General features: G+C 44.5%; 1 protein-coding gene across 2 annotated transcripts in view; it reads right to left on the bottom strand.

Moving 5' to 3' along the window:
* Nucleotides 1-14,886, bottom strand: part of LOC135197930 (WD repeat-containing protein 82-like) — a 73,640-nt gene that overhangs the window by 29,741 nt on the left and 29,013 nt on the right. For both annotated transcript variants that reach the window (XM_064225191.1, XM_064225190.1), the window contains exon 4: nucleotides 151-354. In XM_064225191.1, the coding sequence (XP_064081261.1) occupies nucleotides 151-354 (204 nt within the window). The remainder of the gene's footprint in view (nucleotides 1-150; nucleotides 355-14,886) is intronic.

Genomic DNA, 14,886 nt, shown 5'->3' with positions numbered 1-14,886 from the left:
ATATTTACCAGTAATATAAAAGCTATCTGATGTCTAGGGCTTCAATAGTCTCACAAAACAAAAATGAACAATCAAAAATCATTTACAAAAATGTTAATGTTACAGTCTACAATGTTACAAACAATTACAGAAACAAACTACCATACCTACCTCAGATCATAGAGCTTGATCATTTCTGAATTGATACCTGCAGCAAATATAAGACCGTCTGGGTCAAAAGCTGCTACCGGGCGTCCTCCCACATGCATCATACCCTGACAGTTTGGAGAACGGAGATCCCAAAGTCTCAAAGACTTGTCCAAGGAGCCAGATATGAAAGTGTCATCGATTGGGCTCATACTCAGAGTGATCACTCTTTGTTTTGGAAGAGATTTTTAAAAAATTTATATACCGATGTGAAAAAATTTCCAACTATAAACAATTACTTTATTGTGCAGTACATCAAATGAAATTGTCATTACCTGTATTACTATTAGTATTAAGTAGCTGGAACTAGATGTTATCATTACAGTAAAAATTAAACTTTATAGACTTTTGTAATTACCATAAATATTTTGATAACTTTTTGCTATAGTACCATCGAACCCCATATTCGCATTTTCCAAGATTTGTGGACTCAGCTATTCACAGGTTTCTCTACAGAAAATCTGCCTATTTGCAGTATTTTTCACTGAAAAATATTCACTAAATAATGCATTTTCATAAACATTTCAAGATTAAATGCACTTCTTGTGATAAAACTATTAAAAAATACTGGTACAATAAGAATTTATAAAGGGTTTTTCTTCTGTTTGAACTAACAAAATAGGCACTTCTAAGTATTTTTGGAGGGGTTTTAAGTATCTGCAGATTTGAGTTATTCGTGGGAGGGTCTGGTATGCATTCACCACACATACAGGGGGTCCACTGTACTACTTCCATTTCAAACAGGATATATTTTAAAATAAATCTCTTAAAATGAATGTTAAATGTAAAGTATGGGACAGTTTACCTTAGGAATTATACATATTCAAGTGCAGACTGTAGTATGGGGTCTGTTACCTAACCCTTAATGGACGGATTGATCCTCAGGAGTAGTAATAACAGGTTTGGGGTGGTGGACGGACTAATCCTGTAGATAAGCAATATTAAGCGCCACCGATTTGGAAAGAATCGGGCGGGAAAGAGGTGCCAATACTTTTATAGCCCATTAAGTCACTAAAGGCAACTTTACACTGGCTAAATCATGAGTGTGGGCATCTCAGGACTTAAGTTCTGCTTGTGACTTGAAGGGAGAACATTCTGCATCTCTCACACATGACGTCTTTTGGAAATTTTCTCATAAATATACCAAGGGGTTGCTGTTGGTTGTTGTTCTTGTCTTTTACTATAGTATGTTGGTTGTAAGGGTAATTTTACAAATAAAAGTGCAAAGAAATATTAGAAAAAACATGGAAAAGTAAAAAAAAATTACTGAATCTTTGTTCTCAGTAAATTTACATAAATATCTCTAAATAAATTTGCTAAGAATTTGTTACTGCTTTCATTTCTTATCTGTTTTTATATTGTGTGAGCAGTAATTATAATTTTATAAAATAAAATAAATTTATATATTAGAAAAAAACATAGAAGTCAGTAAAATTTACGACTGTCTTGCAAAAGAGGTCCCACAAGGGATTGTAAATAATCATTTTCAACTTCTTGTGAAAGGTAGGTAGAATTTTTTAGATTTGTTTTTCTTTCACCATGTACACTTGCACATCTTCCTCTTTCCAATGATGTGTTTTTTCAGTAAATTGGCCGACCTCAAAGTTGACCCGGATGAGGAGCTGCATATTGATATATATACCCGTCCAGTAAGGGTTAACAGACTTTGTTACTTACCAGAAAGCCAGACACCCAAAGCATCTGATATGCTGAGGTGCTATTATTTTTATCATCATTATTATTATTATTAAACAGGTGACCCAGACCACTAACTTAAAATAGAGTTCTTTACTCTTGTAAAAGCTTGGGATATCATTACAATTCTATTATAAATGGCTGTACATGTAATAACACATTTAAATAAACTAACTTCTAGTTCCTAGATATGAATATAAATGATCATTTTAAACTGAAAAGCTACAACAAAATGTAACTTTAAACATGGAATGATGACTAACTATACTTTAATGATATTCTTACTCTAAGTATCCTGGCAGCAAGTAAGGATTTACATAGTCATTCCCAATTCCAATATTCTCCCAACTATTGAAATATGAAATTGTTAAGATACAATAAAGTTTTACACATACTTACCTGGCAGATATATACTTAGCTTATGTCTCTGACGTCCGACAGAATTCAAAACTCGCGGCACACGCTACAGGTAGGTCAGGTGATCACCCCCTACCGCCGCTGGGTGGCGGTAATAGGAATCATTCCCGTTTTCTGACAGAATTTTTCTTCCCCCTATCTCCTGAGGGGAGGATGGGTGGGCCATTAAACGTATATATCTGCCAGGTAAGTATGTGTAAAACTTTATTGTATCTTAACAATTTCATTTTTACACATGCAACTTACCCGGCAGATATATACTTAGCTGATTGGCACCCTTGGAGGAGGGTAAGAGATAGTTACTCAATATGAATAGCAATTCAAAAAACAGGGAAAACAACTTTTGTTGTAGGTACTATAAATAAACTTAAATACCTTGATTCCTACCTTATTGGGCAGAAGACTTCATGAGTACTGTCTATGAGTCTGCTTGCCTCAAGAGTTCCAGTGAGGATGAGACCTGTCACTGAGAACTCTTCTGGATCATGTCAATGGGGGCTAGCCCGCTTACTCGACAGAGCCTTATTTCGGATCGTACCAATGGGGCCTATCCCACTTACATGGTAGAGCCTTCACCTTTGTCGTATCAACAGGGACTAACCCTCTTACAAGACAGAGCCTAGGTCCAAACCATTACAAGGAGCATGAAAACAACCAATCTCAACCACCTGACCACACTACTTTGTTATACACTACGATTTGAAAATGTTATTGTTATAATACAATTAAGTTTGTTCATACTTACCTGGCAGATATATATATAGCTGTATTCTCCGAAGTCCGACAGAATTTCAAAATTCGCGGCACACGCAGTGGGCGGCCAGGTGGTAGTACCCATTCCCGCCGCTGGGAGGCGGATATCAGGAACTATTCCCATTTTCTATTCATATTTTATCAGTGCCACTGTCTCCTGAGGGGAGGTGGGTGGGCACTTTAATTATATATATCTGCCAGGTAAGTATGAACAAACTTAATTGTATTATAACAATAACATTTTGTTCATGAAACTTACCTGACAGATATATATATAGCTGAATCTCACCTTCGGATGGTGGGAAGAGACAGAATAGGATTTTTGGGAAACTAAATTAAGTCGATGATATACATCTTGGTTCCTCACCTGTTAGCATAGCCGACTTCGTGATTACTGTCACCAAAGTCTGCTTCTGCGTTACTAGAGTTGCCAGCGAGGCAGAGACCTGTAATGCTGGTGCGCTCTAGATGATCTGTCAACGGGGGCGTGACCACAATGTGACTAGACCATATGACCATACTTCTGAGGGCAACGAAGCTAAAACCACCACCTGACCTAACCTATCAAAGTTAGTTCCATAACTTCTAGGCTAAAGAAAAGGAACGCGCCTCAAGCGACCAACCCTTCAAAGTTAAAAGCACACCTATCCCTTTTCTATATGATAGGATTCGTGTTGCTTGCTGCCCCCAATAATATATCTACGGATATGTATGGTCCTAGCGACTTACAGATCTCAAATGTCGTCTTCACATCCCATCGGGAGTGTGAAGCGAACACAGAGTTGCTTCGCTAAAGCGTGGCACTCAGGATGTTACTGAGTGTCATGCTCTGTTGAAATGCTTCCGAGGCCGCGCCCTCACCTCTTGAGCATTCATATTAAGAAAAAATCTCAAATCTTTATGCAAACATAATGAATGAGACTTCTTAAAAGAACTCCTTGACTATAATGCCAGGGTGTTCTTGGACATGAACCAGTCTGGTCTTTTACGGAACACCGCAGATTGTCCGTTGACCTCGACTTTCTATAGTTTTATCAAGATAAAACTTGAGAGACCCGACAGGGCACAGGACTCTCTAATGCCCTTGCCCAATAATTTGTGCCATACCCTTGGTCTCCAAGCCTTCGGGTCAAGGGTTAGACAGGTTTTCGTTCTTATCAAGAACGGAAGGCTTAGAGGACAGACCGCATTATGTCCTTTAAAGCTAAAACCTCTGATGATGGCTAAAACCTCACTAACCCTCTTTGCCGTGGCTAGAGCGGTTAGAATGTTAGCCTTTCTGGTCACGTGTATTAAGTTCGCAGAAAGGATAGGTTCGAAATGCTTTTGGTATCAGAAACTCAGACTACGTCTAAGTTCCATGCCGGAACCTGCGATCCAGAGAATTTCAAGATCTCCCCAGACCTCAAAGATCGTGAAGCTTTGTTGTTTGACAGAACCGAATCTCTGAGCCTAGAGGCCGTCAACAACCTATTTGCATATTCTGCAATAGTTAGGACTTCTAGCTTATCTCATACTTCATACGGAAAGATAGAACCATAAAGAAATTCACAGAGGTCGAGGTGGAGGAACAGTCATTTCCCTTCACTATCTCCAGAAATGGCCCCCTCCGATTGAACACTGAAAATAGGCAGCACTGCTTTGCCTTGGCCAAGAGACTGCCATTAATCTTGAAGATCTTATCGCTTCTCAATAGTCTGAACGCCTTCAGACTCAGAGAGGAGAGATATTAGATACTTCACTAAGTGACGATGTTAGATTACACCAATTCTCTCGGGAAGGGTCTTTGGACAATTCTCTGAATTACCTGACCTCTGTGAATCCAACCTCTTAGAGGCCAACATGTGGCGACTAAAGCTAATCCTCTAGGATCATGAATAAGGGAACAACTTAAGAGGAAGCTCCTTCGTCTTCAATATTACGAAAAACTTAACGAAAGGACGCCCTCAGTCTCTCCTCACTTTCGACATACTTCTAAGTGAGGATTACTCAGACGTCAGTAGTTGTTGCCTTCGATCGAGAAGACCCGCACGGATGTGCACTAGTTTAACGAACCTCTTGAGGATCGTTACGTTCCGTGCCCAAGCCCATAACCAACTCTCTCTTCTTGAGCTATGAGAGAGCTGAGAAATTATCCGAGATGATTTGGGCCACTCGATCCAAACTCACCCTTCGAGGAACTGGAGAGCCGACCAATTTGGCTTCCAATTCTTTCAGACAATGTGCCAGAACATCTGTTCCTCTGTTCGGATGTCTGGCACCCTCTCGCTATCACCCGAGGTGATCCTCAAGCCGTTGAGAGAAAATTAGAATTATTACTAGATCTTTGATGTTATTCCAATTTCTTCGTGAGGAAAAATTGTAGAGGTCTGAATTGCTGTTTATTCAGGGAAAACAAGCTTCTCCAGCGAGGAAATGGTCCCCAGCCAACTCATCCATTCCCTCACTCAGCCTGCTTCCTTCCCTAAATAAGGCTGCGCTTTGCATAAGCAGGAGAGCATTATTATAGTGCTATGCCGCGGTAGATTCGTACAGAATTCTGTTACCGTGCGGTAAACCCGCACCGAACAAGTATAAGAGATATCTTGTTGAAATTTTCTAAGTAAACGGAAGGCATGTTCATCCATGATTACTAGAAATTTCCTCAACCCGAGGCTAAAATTCATGATTGTAGGGCAGAGAGACGGCTTATTCAGCCATTCCCGCAAGGGAGAGAGACGTAACCAACCGCGCATGTCACCGAGCTAGCCGGTACTGCGTAGATCACAGTAACAGCAGCCTTGTTCATCGTCCCGCACTATCTGCCTGAGTTGCCAGCTACTCCTTTTACGAAGGGATAGGTATGAAATTATCGAGCAAAAGGAAACTCTCAAGCAGGCATATTTAAACGAAACAAAATTCGCTAAATACAGAAGCTGAGTTGGTGTTGTCGTAACAATACCTGAAGAGTTGTTCTTACTCCGAAAACTCTTGGAAGGTTGAAGGGAGTGTCAATTAAATACATTAGAACAACAGTTCTTTCGGCTTCTTTCCGCAGAGGTAAATACGATATGCGTATATGACTTGACCCATGTGTTAGCAAAATGACGCAAAGATAAACTACGTAAGTATTGTAGTAATTTGAACATCGAATTCTCTACTACATCTTTCCTCGATGAGGAAGAGAGAAAGAAAGGAAACGACTGTCTACGTTCTAATGAATGAGACTTTTTTAAAATAACTCCTTGACTCTTTGCCAAGACTCTTCGCCAAGAAAAGGGGGTAATATTCGAATAGAGATCATCAAGAGAGAACCGAGGATCGAAAAGGACCGTTCAATGTTCTTATGATATTGGACATAAGACTTCTTGGATCTAGTCTACAAGTCTTTTTCTTACTCCCCGGATGAGCCTCTGAAAATGAATGAGAGCTCTTCCGAAATTTGTTAATGAGTTTATCCGCTCAAACGATAAAAACGTTAAAATCTATGTCAATGAGAACTACCCCATTTATGAGGGGTCCCCCACTTAAATGACAAAACGTTTAGTATCTTGACAATGGGGAAAAACGTCCTTACTTGACAAAACTATTAGCACTTTGCTAATAGGGGAAAACCCTTTAACATGACCGAAAGTCACCCAGGAATCCGAGTATATAATCTTCCCGATTCTCAGAGAAATCGAAGAAGAGGAAAGAGGGATCGAAGAAAAAATTCGGGTATGTCTCTCCGCTAACTCCGAATCCTTTTTTAAAAATTTCTGTAAAGGAATGTCCTGTGGAGAGTCCTGAAAAAACATCCTCTTGACGAGCGTTTAGAAAGCGTCACGCGTCCTAAGAAACGTCCTGAACAGCAAATAAGACGCCTTCTACAAGTCTTTTCTCTCGCAAAGCGTCCTGCCTAGCTTCCACCGAAGCGTCCTGGCGAATGTCCACAAAAGCGTCCTCATAAGCGTCCTACCGAGCGTCCTGGAAAGCGTCCTGCTGAGCGTCCTCAAAAAACGTCCTGCTTAGCTACGAGCGTGTCTGAGCAGAGAACACCAAGTCTTCTGAACGACGTTTCAGAGAGGAACTCGTTGAGCGCCCTGATGCATGCAAGGCCCGCCAAGAGGCGTCCTGGCGAGCGACCTTGCCAACATCTCAATGTTATGACGAACCGCGTTTTGCGTATGACGTTGAATATTTTCAAGGGACGTCCTCATGCGAGTCTCCATGGAGAGCCGCACGCTGCTCCTGAAGTGTGTGAACACTAAAGGAATACGTATGGCTTTCGTCTTCAAGACGGGCCTTAAAGACCTTCATACCTTCTTACAAAGACAGTGGTCGCCTGTGCGACAACTTGCGTCTTAGTAATGCAAAAGAACATCTCCAGAAACGCACTCAGCAAAGGAACGCCGAGCATCCGAAAGACATCCTCGCAAGGTGCTTGCCGAGCGTCCTGGAGAATGTCTCTACTTATAGGACGTCGAGCACCTCCAAAGGCTTCCTCACGTCTAAATTGCCCTTCTTATGCCGAACCAGAGACATAAGTTGTTTGACTGTGCAAAGCAGCTTGCCGGACGTCAAACTTATCAGCTTGCTTTTTCGAAGTAAAGCGAACGTTACATAACGTATACGGAGCGCCATGAGGAGAGGAGACGAATACTGAGTTGCTCCTCCAAAAGATGGAATCTAGAATGTCCTTGATTACCAATTCTTTTGGAATGCTAGCGAGGTTGAAACAGCTCTAACTTCATGAGCGTTCACTCGTAGGAGGCTCAAATCACTCTTCTGGCAAGATGAATGAGCCTCCTTAATAATGTATAAATGATGTATAAATGAGCGTTCACTCGCAGGAGGCTCAAATCACTCTTCTGGAAAGATGAATGAGCCTCCTTAATATGTCCCTTAGGAAAAGAGCCAGTGCATTCTTCGAAAAGGGTAATCTTTCATCCTCTCGTGACGAGAGAGAGGACGTGAAGCGTCCTCTTCTCTAAAGCTTCTTTAGGGGGCGCGAGTCCTTCCGAGAGCTCCAACCCCTGTGTGGGGAGGACGCCTCGGAGGACGAGAAGCAATCCTTCAAGATTCGTGCACGTGCTCGATCTTCGGCAGCCTGGGAAGCGACAACAGGACCTGCCGAAAGGAAGCCAGATCAGCATGAAAAACCCGTAACCCTCCTTCGGCTTTTGACATGCCCTCTCCCTGGTTTCTGGGAGTCCGACAGAGGTCTAGGCCTAGAGGCGTTATGGGGCCGATCTGACGTTCCCTCCTAACGAGAGAGAGGACGTGAAGCGTCCTCTTCTCTAAAGCTTCTTAGAGGGCGCGAGTCCTTCCGAGAGCTCCAACCCTTGCGCGGGGAGGACGCCTCGGAGGACGAGAAGCAATCCTTCAAGATTCGTGCACGTGCACGATCTTTAGCAGCCTGGGAAGCGTCAACAGGTTCTGCCGAAGGGACGCCAGATCGGTGGGGAGCCCCCGTAACCCTCTTGCGGCTTTCGACATGCCCTCTCCCTGAGTCCTGGGAGTCCGACAGAGGTCCAGGCCTAGAGGCATTATGGGGCCGATCTGATGCCCCCTCCACAACACAAGGGGCACTACACTTCACAACACTGATTGGAGAGCGAGCACTTTAGTCTAAGATTACTTGATGTAATCCTCTAGCAGACACTTCTTCTAGGCCCGTAAGCCATACCACAGGGTTAGGCAAAATAAAATCTACAGGAGGTTAGAAGGTTCATTATTTCTAACTTCTGTTTACTGTGGAGGAAAACTCCTGATTCTAACACGCTCTGAAATGCGTACATGAATCCTACTTCTTCCGTAATCAGTCACACATTACACTAATTACATTAAACTTATGCAAAGAAAACATGTAAACGCCATATATACTAAGCGAGTGTCTACCGAACGTTCCGGTAGCTTCACCTTACCCCATGCAGACAACAAAGTCTGAAACTAGGCTAACTAGCTTCAGACATCAAATGCAATGAAAAAATTTACGATAGCGTATGCCTAGCCACAAATCCAAGTCAATAATCGAAAGAATAATTAGGATACTTAAGCGGCTAATGAAGTTTCAAAATCCTAGGCGGAGGTCTGTAAACAGTTGTTTACCGACCGGCGACAGAAAAAATATGAATAGAAAATGGGAATAGTTCCTGATATCCGCCTCCCAGCGGCGGGAATGGGTACTACCACCTGGCCGCCCACTGCGTGTGCCGCGAATTTTGAAATTCTGTCGGACTTCGGAGAATACAGCTATATATATATCTGTCAGGTAAGTTTCATGAACAAAATGGTACTTTTCCTTGACCACTTTCAATCGACCATAAAAAAACAACACCATAAGATTAAAATTCCTAATCTATCTAAACTAAGCTAGATTGGTTTCAGCCCCCTGTCCCAGCACCGAATCCGCAGACACGTAAGGTCCGAGAGAGAAGCACTTATCATAAGTTACACGTACATTTCTCAAATAGTTAGACGCAAACACAGAATTGCATCTCCAATATGTGGATCCAATTAAGTCCTGTAACAACATATTCTTGTGGAAAGCTAATGAGGTTGCTACGGCTCTGACCTCATGTGCTTTAACTCTCATCTGTCCGAGATGTTCCTCTTTACAGGAAATATGTGCTTCTGTAATAATATCTCTGATAAAGAATGCCTGTGCATTCTTTGACATCGTTCTTCTCGGATCTCTTACCGAGCACCAAAGGCTCTCTGAGTTTCCTCCCATTTGCTTTTTCCTCTCTAGATAGAACTTGAGGATCCTTACCGGACACAAGGTTCTCTCTATCTCTCTCCCTACCAGGGAAGTCAATCCTTTAACTTCAAACGTCCTTGGCCAAGACTTAGAAGGATTCTCATTTTTTGCTAAAAATAGGGGGTTAAATGAACACACTGCAGAATCCTTCCTGAAGCCCACTGTGCCTTCTAAAGCCTGGAGTTCACTTATCCTTTTAGCTGATGCTAATGCAAAGAGGAAAATAGATTTCCTAGTCAAGTCCCTAAACGATGAGTTATTAGGAGGTTCAAATTTATCTGACATGAGAAACCTTAGCACCACATCCAGGTTCCAGCTGGACTTTGAAGTTTCGAATGATTTAATCAAATCGTGTAGATCTTTGTCATCCGTGATGTTTAGTCCTGTATGTCTAAACACCAAGGAAAGCATACTTTTATAACCTTTTATAGTCGAGACTGCAAGGTTACATTTTTGTCTCAAATATAACAGGAAATCTGCTATTTCCGTCACAGAGGTACTGGAAGAGGATACATTCTGATTCCTGGCCCACCTTCGGAACACTTCCCACTTCGACTGGTACACGCGTATAGTTGAAGGTCTCCTGGCTCTTGCAATTGCCTTTGCAGCCGCGCGTGAAAACCCCTTCGCTCTAACGAGTCCTTCGACAGTCTGAAGGCAGTCAGACCGAGCGTGGGGAGGTTTTTGTGGTATCTGTCGAAGTGGGGCTGTCTGAGAAGATCGTTCCGTAAAGGAAGGTACCTTGGAAAATCTATCATCCATTCCAGTACCTCTGTGAACCACTCTTGAGCTGGCCAAAATAGGGCGATTAGGGTCAATTTCGCTCCTTTCGTCAAAACAAACTTCCTTATGACGTTTCCTATGATCTTGAAAGGAGGAAAAGCGTAGCCGTCTATTCCTTCCCAATTTAGGAGGAGGCCGTCTATTGCTACTGCCCTCGGATCCGAAATCGGAGAGCAGTAGTTCTCCAGCCTGGCATTCCAATGAGTTGCAAACAGGTCTATGTTTGACCTTCCCCATAGGCTCCAAATCTGATTGCAGACCTCTGAGTGCAGGGTCCACTCCGTGGAAATGACTTGATCTTTCCTGCTCAACAAGTCTGCTCTGACGTTCTTCTCGCCTTGGATAAACCTCGTTAAGAGCGTGATGTTCCGCTCCTTTGACCATAGAAGAAGCTCTTTCGCCTTCTTGTACAGTGAGAGGGAGTGAGTCCCCCCCTGTTTTCTTATGTAGGCTAGAGCTGTCGTGTTGTCTGAATTTACCTGCAACACTGAGTTCGCGACTTGGGATTCCCACTGTCTGAGAGCTAGATGCACTGCCACCTGCCACTAACTCTTTCTCGTTGATGTGCCAGGACACCTGTTCCCCACTCCAGGTGCCTGACACTTCTCTCGGGCCCAACGTCGCCCCCCCCCCCCATCCCGTCTCCGAAGCGTCTGTAAACAACACTAGGGAGGGGTTCGGTAACTGCAGCGATAGTCCCTCGTTCAGTCTGCCTGGTTCTAACCACCAGCTGAGGCTTTCCTTTATACCTCTGGACAGAGGAAAAGATTCCCACAGATCCTGATTCTTCTGGTCCCAATTCTCCTTCAAGAAGAATTGAAGAGGTCTTATGTGAAGCCTCCCTAGAGAAACGAACTGTTCCAACGAGGAGAGGGTCCCCAGAAGACTCATCCATTCCCTCGTGGAACATTGTTCTTTCTCTAGGAAGGTCTTCACTTTTAGAATGCACCGTTCCCGTCTTTCTATGGACGGAAACACTTGAAAACCCCGAGAATCCATCAGAATCCCCAGATAGACAATGCTTTGCTGGGGATCCATCTGGGATTTCCCGAGGTTCACTAACAGTCCCAGGGACTGAGTCAGGTCCAACGTCGACCTTAGGTCCTCCAGACACTGATCCCTGGATTGCGAGCGAATCAGCCAATCGTCGAGATACAGAGATATCCTTATTCCTTTTAAATGTAGCCAATGTGCTACGTTTTTCATCAATCCCGTGAAAACTTGGGGAGCTGTGGAAAGACCGAAACAAAGGGCGCGAAACTGAAATACCTGGCCCTGTATCATAAATCTTAGATACCTTCTGGACGAGGGATGGATGGGTACATGAAAGTAGGCATCTTGCAGATCCAATGACACCATCCAATCCCCTTGTCTTAGCGCTGAAAGAACTGAAGACGTCGTCTCCATTGTGAATGTTGTTTTGATCACAAAGTGATTCAGAGCGCTTACGTCCAGCAATGGTCTCCACTCCCCCGAGGCTTTTGGTACTAGAAAGAGGCGATTGTAAAAGCCTGGAGATTGAATGTCTAATACCTTTTCTATAGCCTTCTTTTCTAACATCTGTTGCACCAGATGTAATAGTGCTTGGTTCTTTAAAGGATCTCTGTATCTTGCCGCTAACTCCCTTGGAGTGGTGGTTCAGGGAGGTTTTTCCCTGAAGGGGATCAGGTATCCTCTCTCGAGGATCGAGAGGGACCAGTTGTCCGCCCCTCTCTGAGCCCAGACTTTCGCGAACCTCAAAAGTCTGGCTCCTACTGGAGTCTGGAGGACTCCTGTCTCACTGCGGCTTTGAGAATGGTCTTCGAGAAGATCGTCCTCTCCTAAACGGCCTTCTACTCTTAGGTGCGGGTCTCGAGGTTGTTCTTCCTCGAAAGGGCTGTTGGAAGGACACTTTATTCGTTGCTCCCTCTCTCTTAGCCATCGGCACAGCAGGTTTAAGCCTCTTGGCGGACTGAGCAAGAAGATCTTGCGTAGCCTTCTCCGACAGTGACCTAGAAATGTCCCTCACTGTCTCCTGAGGAAAAAGGTATTCCGAGAGTGGGGAAAAAAGCAAAGAGGCTCTCTGCAAGGGAGAAACAGACTTGGAGAGAAACGAGCTGTAGACTGATCTCTTTTTGAGCACTCCTGCTCCAAAGAGAAAGGCTACTTTTGTGGATCCATCCATGACTGCCTTGTCCAGGCATGAAAGGAGACTTGATAACACCTCCATCGTCACAAACTCCGGATCCTGCGCTCTTTTTGCTAGAGCTCCTAAGGCCCAATCCATGAAGTTGAAGACTTCTAATGTGCGAAATAGACCCTTGAGTAAATGGTCCATTTCGCACATTCCCCAAGACGCTTTAGCTGATAGTAGAGAGCGTCTTCTAGATGAGTCCACCAGAGCAGAAAAATCCGCGTTTGCAGAAGCCGGAAGGCCTAACCCCATGGGTTCCTTCGTGTCGTACCAGACACCCGGCTTACCTATCAATCTAGACGGAGGACACAAAAACACCGTCTTACCTGCCTCCTTCTTAACCAGGAGCCAGTTCTCCAGATTCTTAATGGCCTTTCTCATAGAGAGAGTTGGCCGCATCTTGACAAAAGAGGGGGATTTTGCCAACTTAGTACTCGATAGCAGAGATCCTGGAGAAGGAGGATCAGCCGAACACAGCGAGTCCCCAAACTCCTGAAGTAGTAATGCAGACAGTCTCTTATAATCAGAGATTCCTACTTCTTTCGTTTCTTCCTCCTCCGAAACTTCCTCCAAGGTTACATTCGGAGAGGGAGACTTCTTAGGTGAAGAAGTCCTGGCAGGTATGCGACTCTTATCCTTCAAGAGTTCGTCAGATGAAGCCGCCAGTTCAATATCGGAGATATGTTTCCTCGGTAAAGAAAAAACCTCCACTTTTTGCCGCTCCCTGGGTTCTTGATACCTGATAGAGGAGGATCTAGAGCCTACCTTCTCAGGCTCTTGGCGCCTACCCGGAGAAACACTCGTTTCTACTCTCGAGCGCCTACTATGAGTCGGGCGCGAATCCAAAGTCAGGATCCTTTCAGGCTCTTGGCGCCTGTGAGGAGAGGCGCTTGCGCCTACTCTTCTGTGACTCCCAGGAGTAGGGCGTGCGTCTGACAAGAGGCTCCTTTCAGGCTCCTGAATCTTACGAGGAGAGGCGTAAGAGCCTACTCCTGATCTTCTTCCAGGAGTAGGGCGCAAATCCCTGGCAAGGCTCGTCTTAGGCTCTTGGTGCCTTTGAGGAGAGGAGCTTGCGCCTACTCTTGATCGTCTTACAGGAGTAGGGCGCGAATCCAAGATTAGGCTCCTTTCAGGCTCTTGACGCCTGCTAGGAGATCGGTAAGCGTCCACTCTAGATACTCTTCCAGGAGTAGGGCGCGAACCCATGTTTAGGTTCTTCCTAGAATCTTGGAACCTGCTAGGAGAGGCGCTTGACTCCCTTGAGGAAAGCCTACCATGAGCTCTCGAATAACTTAAAGGGCTTCTATCATCCAGGAGTCCTATCGAACGTTGGCACCTTCTAGAAAAGTCATCCTTCGAAGGAGAGCCTTTCTCGCTTCTATCCCTCTGAGCAGAGCGTTCCCTCTCTCGTTCCTTCCTTCCACTTGAATAGGAGATCCTACTCCTAGGAGATCGTTCGACAGATACGAACCGATCACTACCTTCTCGCAAGAGGACTTTCTCCTTACTCCTACAAGGAGAGGATCTAGAGCCTACTTCTTGGCGCTTTGCGCTATGACTCTTAGCATCAGAGCTTCTGCGCGGGGAATACCATCTTCCCTGTCTAGACAAAGTATCAAAGGAGTCGTCTACTCTCGGGGGAGAATAGGTTCTTACTGGAAAAGATCGCCTATTATACTCCTCCTTCCTACTAGGAGAAGGTCTCCTAACAGAACTCTTAACTGGAAGAGAGGAGTCCTTCCTGCGAGAAGGCTCCTTGCGCCTACTAGTTGAAAGAGAGCCAACTAAAGAAGAGAGATTCGCTTGAAGGTCCAACAGGAATTTCTTAGTAGAGGACCGAATCCCTTCTGGTGAAGATTCCGGAGACTTCATAGCCTTCTTAGGCGCAGGAGAATACTCCGGAAAAGGCTCCGGGCTGGAGTCAAGAGGTTTCCAGGCTCTCTTGAGAGGGTACGATTTGGAAGATGAGCTCCATCCTCGTTTAGGAGAGGACGAATCAGAGTCGGAAAAACACTTCCTTAAGAGGCTCTTCCTATAGCTCTCTACAGCAGCCTGGGACGAGCCTACAGGATCTGCTGAAGGGGACGCCTGACCGTTGGGGATACTCTACATCCCCCTTGCGGCTTTCGACATTCCTCCTCCCTTGGGCATGGGAGTC

Source organism: Macrobrachium nipponense, chromosome 21 (genome assembly GCF_015104395.2).
Source record: "Macrobrachium nipponense isolate FS-2020 chromosome 21, ASM1510439v2, whole genome shotgun sequence".
NCBI lineage: Eukaryota > Metazoa > Arthropoda > Malacostraca > Decapoda > Palaemonidae > Macrobrachium > Macrobrachium nipponense.
The sequence above is the reverse complement of the archived record's forward strand: the minus strand, read 5'-3'. Positions and strand labels throughout refer to the sequence as shown.